Source organism: Cuculus canorus, chromosome 4 (genome assembly GCF_017976375.1).
Source record: "Cuculus canorus isolate bCucCan1 chromosome 4, bCucCan1.pri, whole genome shotgun sequence".
In the NCBI taxonomy this organism is placed as follows: domain Eukaryota; kingdom Metazoa; phylum Chordata; class Aves; order Cuculiformes; family Cuculidae; genus Cuculus; species Cuculus canorus.
Genome location: NC_071404.1, coordinates 9,682,432 through 9,688,431, shown reverse-complemented (window position 1 = coordinate 9,688,431; position 6,000 = coordinate 9,682,432). Strand labels below are relative to the sequence as shown.

The following is a 6,000-nucleotide window of genomic DNA, read 5'->3' as shown; positions in this document are numbered from 1 at the left end:
CTGCAGCCACAAAGGGCCAAGGATGCTGGGGTAGCACTTGGGGTTGTCCATTATTTCATCCTTAAAGCTTGGAAACAACCCATTCTGGGCAGTAAGTCTTCACTCACAGTGCAATGCATTGTAATAGTACAGATTTTTTTTTCTCAGAATGGCAAGAAAATTAACTGAAACACATATAATTATCTTTTTTCTTCTTTTGTAAAAAAAATTCTAGCAGGATGGAACTAGGTGGTGCCAGGCCAGCACTGCAGATGTAGCCTGCTCAGATGCATGCCCAGCCCTGCCCAGCCACTCAAAACTACAAATACTTCCTATCATTTTGCAGGCTCTAAGTAAACTTGGATGCAACAATTGAGGTGTCTGGGAGGCACTTCAACAGGATCACTTGTAGGAATCCTTTAGGCTTATATGGAAGTGCTTGTAGGATTGATTCAACGTTTGCCAAGCTGCAACATCCTCCTCCGTTGTCTGCTACAAGCAAAGCAAGGATTCACTGAGCTCCGTTGCTCAGCACCCCCGAAAGACAAAGCCAAACTTGGGCTGCTCTTTCTCCTTGGGAGCTGGGCAGGATGAGGTTCCTCATCTCCATCCCACCAGGCCCTGGGTGCCTGCTCTGCCACACCCACCTTCCCCCCTTTTTTAGTAGTGGGCTCCTCTTGTGGACCTTGCACCTCCATCAGCATTGCAGGGCTGGATGCAGTCTTGTGAGCACCACGATCACAGCTGCGAGACGTGGTCTGGGTGGGTGAAATCCATATTCAAGGTTTAGTACACAACTTCTGCTATATCATAGAATCATAGAATAGTTTGGGTTGGAAGAGATCTTAAAGATCATCCAGTTCCAACTCCCCTGCCACGGGCAGGGATATGCCACTATATCAACCTGCCCAATGCCCCATCCAGCCTGGCCTTGAACACCTGCAGGGATGGGGCAGCCACAGCCTCCCTGGGCAACCTGTGCCAGTGCCTCACACTCATCGTGAAGTAATTCTTCCTAATGTCCAGTCTAAATCTGCCCCTCTCCAGTTTATATCCGTTCCCCCTTGTTTTATCACCACAAGCCTTTATGAACAGCCCCTCCCCAGTTTTCTTGTAGCCCCTTCAGGTACTGGAAGGTCGCTATAAGGTCTCCTCGGAGCCTTCTCTTCTCCAGGCTGAACAGCTCCAACTCTCTCAGCCTGTCCTTGTGTGGAAGGTGCTCCAGCCCTCCGATCATTTTTGTAGTCTCCTCTGGACCCGTTCCAACAGCTCCATATCCTTCTTACATTGAGGATTCCAGAACTGGACACAGTATTCCAGATGAGGTCTCACAAGAGAGGAATAGAGGGGCAGAATCACTTCCCTCGACCTGCTGGCCACGCTTCTTTTGATGCAGCCCAGGATACCGTTGGCCTTCTGGGCTGCGAGCACACATTGCCGGCTCACGTTGAGCTTCACGTCGAGCTTCACATCGACCAGCACCCCATGTCCTTCTCTGCAGGGCTGCTCTCATGCACGTCTTCCCCCATCGTGTAATGAAAACGGGGATTGCCTCGACCCAGATGTAGGACCTATATGCTGAATCCTGTACCAGAACAGAGTTAAACACCTCCATACCTGCAAGCACACAATGGCTTAAGTAGCTATATACACACCCAGTAACAAAGAAATGAAACTGTCCTTGATCCAAAAGTGTCACAAAACTATTGTGACTATTAAACCTGCATTAGCCAGGACTCACAAAGCAGCACTGTAAAAATTAAAGCCTCCTGGCACTATAAAACCCTGAGCCTAGAAGACTTGGTTTTGCAAAGGACCCTCACAACTGGGGATAAAACCAAGAATTTAACAGCTTGTTTATTATTTTTTTTTGTTTGGTAAAAGTAAGTTTGCCATGTTAACAAAAGCAGAATAGCTTTATTTAGTGTTCGTCTCACATCTTTGACAGCTGCAGCTGCCAGGCACAGAAATACAGTATTAAAATAAACTGAACAGTTGCTCACTGAAAAAAATCACGCTATGCAAACCTGTGGATTGTAACATCAACAGTATAAAATGTAACAAAATTGGAATTTTATTTTTTTTAAGCTTTTAAAGATAATAGTCCAGGCTATAAAACTATATAAGCATTGAATAAGAAATGTTAAAGTCAACAAGTCTACAACAGATACATCTTGTAAAAACTCAATAAATTATATATATATTTATAATATCTAGTAACATTTGAAATCATGCACAGTTTTGTACATTTTCTTTTCTCAGTACAGGAAAACTCAACGCTTCGAGTACTTGGAATGTACACAATTAGCAGACATTTGTAAGAAAATACAAAAAAATTCTTTTTTTTATTCCAACAAAACAAAAATCTATAGAAATCTACCTTCTTAAGCTTCCATTGAAGTAACCTCAAACTATAAATTATTTATTTTAGGATAAGGATTTTGTGGCTCTAAGAAAAAAAAAAAAAAATCTTAAAAATGAGATGCTGTCATCCTGCTGTTCTGAAACATTGATATGTAATATGCACCAGAGAAAGAATTCAGGATGCAATTTGCCTTGCCTCTTTGTGGCAGTAGATAGAGACTTCTGGACAAAAAAAACCCCCACCCACATCCCCCCCCCTCTGAGCCCAAATCTCCCTCCTTGTCAGCTTGATCCACACTAATATTCTCTAGGTCACTCCTGTGCTTTTAAACAGCTCTCTGACATTGAGGAACAAAACAGCACAGCATTTTGAACACAGAAAATCAGACATCACTGGCATTTTCCAATGTGTTAGACGCAAAAAGAAATACGCAGTCGTTGCACCTCTCCTGCAAACAGTGTCACTGTTCTGGCTATTTTGCGCACATGGTATTTCTGAAGCCCAAAATACAACGGTACTGGCAAAAGGGGAAAAAAAAAATTACCCCGCATCATCCAAAGTCAACACTTCGTTTTGCTGCATACTTGTTATTACGTTGGCCACAAAGAATACCTTCATTTGAAAATAGAAAAATAAACACCCACGCCCCCTTAATGCACAGTGGTTAAACTGATGGAAGAATTCATGGCCCTGTTTTTCTGAAACATGTAAAAATCATTTCTCTGCTGCTATTTGTTTGGTTTTAACCACTGGTGATGTATTGAAAAATAAAATTACCTCTGCTCACTGCAATCCAGGATAAACTAATATTTTTTTTAATGAATACATATATATATATATATATTTATAACATTAAATGTAATTTGTTAAAGGACTGTACACCTATACATTCTTTCAATATTTCCCATAAACAAAAAAGAAAAACTTGATTAATATATTTTTTTCTCCATTTTTAATAAGTTAAAAAACACCCTTAAGCTTGGTGAAATTTAAAGTTTACAGTAATGCTACGCTATTTAAACCGATGAACAGATATGTTAATATCTATAAATAGCTTTACAAATATACATGTTAAGGTACAATTTTTAAAACAAAACTGTGAAGATATAAAACAAACAAACAAACTCTTTTCTTTCACCCAGATCAGTATATCCTAGATTGCAATGCTCGTACTTTGAGACACTCTCTCTCTCTCTCAGTACTGCTTTTTGTTGCATTAGTATTATACATTCTTTTTTTTTTAATATATTTATTTATATATATACAGGATATATTTATAGATATATACACAGATTCTCTGGAATAAACCTTTTTGATATAAGTTAAAGGCTCTTGCCTACAGGTACCCGTAACTTCTTTCTCCGAGTCACTGCATGTAGATGGAGCCAAACCGCTGGCGTGGAGGGGTGGAGGGAGGAGCTGTTCCCCTCCCACTCACCCTTGGTAAGCAATACTAAGCAAATCCCAAAAAGCGATATTTTTTTTTTTCACCAAAATGGCTGTTCCCAAAGGTCAGGATGTAGCTTGAGACGCCATGTGGGCATCCAGGAGCCAGGTCCCCCGCAGCTCTCAGATGGGTGATGCTCTTCTCCCTGGGGACCCCACAGCTGCTGCAGGTCTCTGCTCGTCCCCGGGGTCTGCTCCCAGCTCAAGGGCCAACAGCCGCTGAGCCTGCCCAAACGCCATTTCAGATGACTTTTACTGTCTCTTTTTATTTATTTTTTTTTTCTCCTTTCTCCATGATGATTTGCGTTTTTACTCATTTTTTTTTTTTTCTTCTTCCAAAAAGGATTCCTTCTATCGTAGCTGGGTAATACAATCATGAAGCTATAAAAACGACGACAACAAAAATATAGATATTTTTATAAATATATGAATCCCTGCAGGCAACGTGGCTTTTCAGCTCCACCAAAAAGGTTCATGTACAGATTGCATAAGCAAAGAATTTCTAGATTCTTTACACCTTTTTTTTTTTGTTTGTGGTTTTTTTTTTTAAAAAAGGAAGATTTTGTTTTTTCTCTTCTTCGTATTGTAGGCACAGAACGGCTACTCTGGCACTCGAAACGCAAGCACGGAGGCTGGAAGGTCAGCACCCCCCAGGTTCAACATTCTGCTTAGTGAAAAAAAAAAAACCAACCCAAAAATGAAAAATAAAGAAAAAAAAAATTCATATCTGATAGATCATCTTGGCAAGAGATTAGTTCCTTCAGGCCAAACAGTGCTTCTTGACTTTTTATACAGCAAACAGGAAAAAACCCAACAAAAAACCAAGTTAATTTTCTTTTTGTTTACCCTGAACAGCTCAAGACCGAGTCGTCCCCGGAGGAGCAGGTGCTGTGGGTGTCCTGGCCCGCTGGCGAGTACTGCTCGAAGGGCACCGAGAGGTCTAGGTACTCCTGCGAGGATGACAGACCCATCAACGTTGGGAGCTCCCCGCGGGGGACCGAGTGACCCCTCCCCACGCCCACTCCACCACACTCACGTCAGTGGACGTCACGGTGAGGACCCTGTCCAGGTCTTCCACCAGCTGCTTGAAGGTGGGCCGCTGTGAGGGGACGGCGTGCCAGCATTCCCGCATGATCATGTACCTGCACGAGGGGAGAGGGGACTGTTACCCATGGTGGGACTAAGCACTAACACCAGTCTGCCCACCCCCTTCAAATTGCCTGAGAGAACAGCTGTGGCAAACACAACTTCAGCCTTGGTGGCCTTGGTGCACAGCCAGCTTGGAGAAGGAGGGTTTTGTGGAGCCGTGCTCCTTGTTACTGATCAGCTCACGTGTGTCCCTACTCCTCAAGCAGGAGGAGGAACCATTCAAAAAATGACACACCAGAGCTTTGCCCCCAACCGCCACCCAACAAACGAGGGTAAGCGCATTGTGTCGCCCAGCTGAGCCAAAACACGTCGGCCAAGGTGAACCTACCCACCACCGGCTTCGCAATTGCACAGCAGGGATGTCCTACTAGCCTGAATCATGGCCCGGAGTGGCATTTGGCCACAGAGGGAAGGGGGAATGCACTCACAAATCATGGGTGCAGTTTGCGGGTTTGTCCATCCGATGGCCTTCCTTCAAGAGTTTGAAGAGTTCCTCAACGGGAATTCCTGGATACGGAGACCCTCCCAAAGTGAAGATCTCCCATAGTAGCACTCCAAAAGACCAGCTGAAACCAAAGAAAGATCTTTAAAATTCAATGAGTTTTTTTCCATCCCTCCACATCCCCTCCCTACCCCACTCAGCTTTATTTCTGTGCAGCCATGCATAGCTAACAAAGTCATCAATAGCATGACTAATTGCCTAGGCCATTTTTACTAGTTACTTGGAGATCTCTGCTGATCCAACTCAATAGCAAAGAAATCCCAGGCACCAAGTCTGAAATTGAAATGAGCATTTAATCAGATAGGTGACAGCCCATCTATTACCCCCAGCTCTTTGTTAGGTCTTCCACCAGCTCCACTGAATGGAACAAATCAAATTATTCATGCACAGCTTCACTGAATTGCCGGCTTGGAACCACAGGCCACTAATTGTGCAAGCTGATACCAAAACTTGCTTGTTACAACACTCATTTCACTGGCCAAACTGGGAGAAAAATACCTCAACAAAAATCAGCAGAGCACTAATGTTACACACTCCAGTCCTGCAGCTGTGCTCTGGT

The 6,000-nt window shown here is 43.2% G+C and overlaps 1 protein-coding gene across 8 annotated transcripts in view; it reads right to left on the bottom strand.

Annotated features, from left to right (window-relative positions):
• Positions 1–2,605: 2,605 nt before the first annotated feature.
• The window catches only part of FGFR3 (fibroblast growth factor receptor 3), a 58,762-nt gene continuing 55,367 nt past the window's right edge, over positions 2,606–6,000 (bottom strand). For 7 of the 8 annotated variants that reach the window (XM_054065038.1, XM_054065039.1, XM_054065040.1 and 4 more), the window contains 4 exons: positions 5,368–5,505; positions 4,827–4,932; positions 4,637–4,740; positions 2,606–4,171 (listed from right to left, as the gene is read on the bottom strand). In XM_054065038.1, coding sequence (XP_053921013.1) covers positions 4,060–4,171; positions 4,637–4,740; positions 4,827–4,932; positions 5,368–5,505 — 460 coding nt within the window. In that variant the 3' untranslated portion in view covers positions 2,606–4,059. Of the gene's footprint in view, positions 4,741–4,826; positions 4,933–5,367; positions 5,506–6,000 lie in introns of all 8 variants that reach the window. The other variant, XM_054065044.1, reaches the window with a different exon arrangement.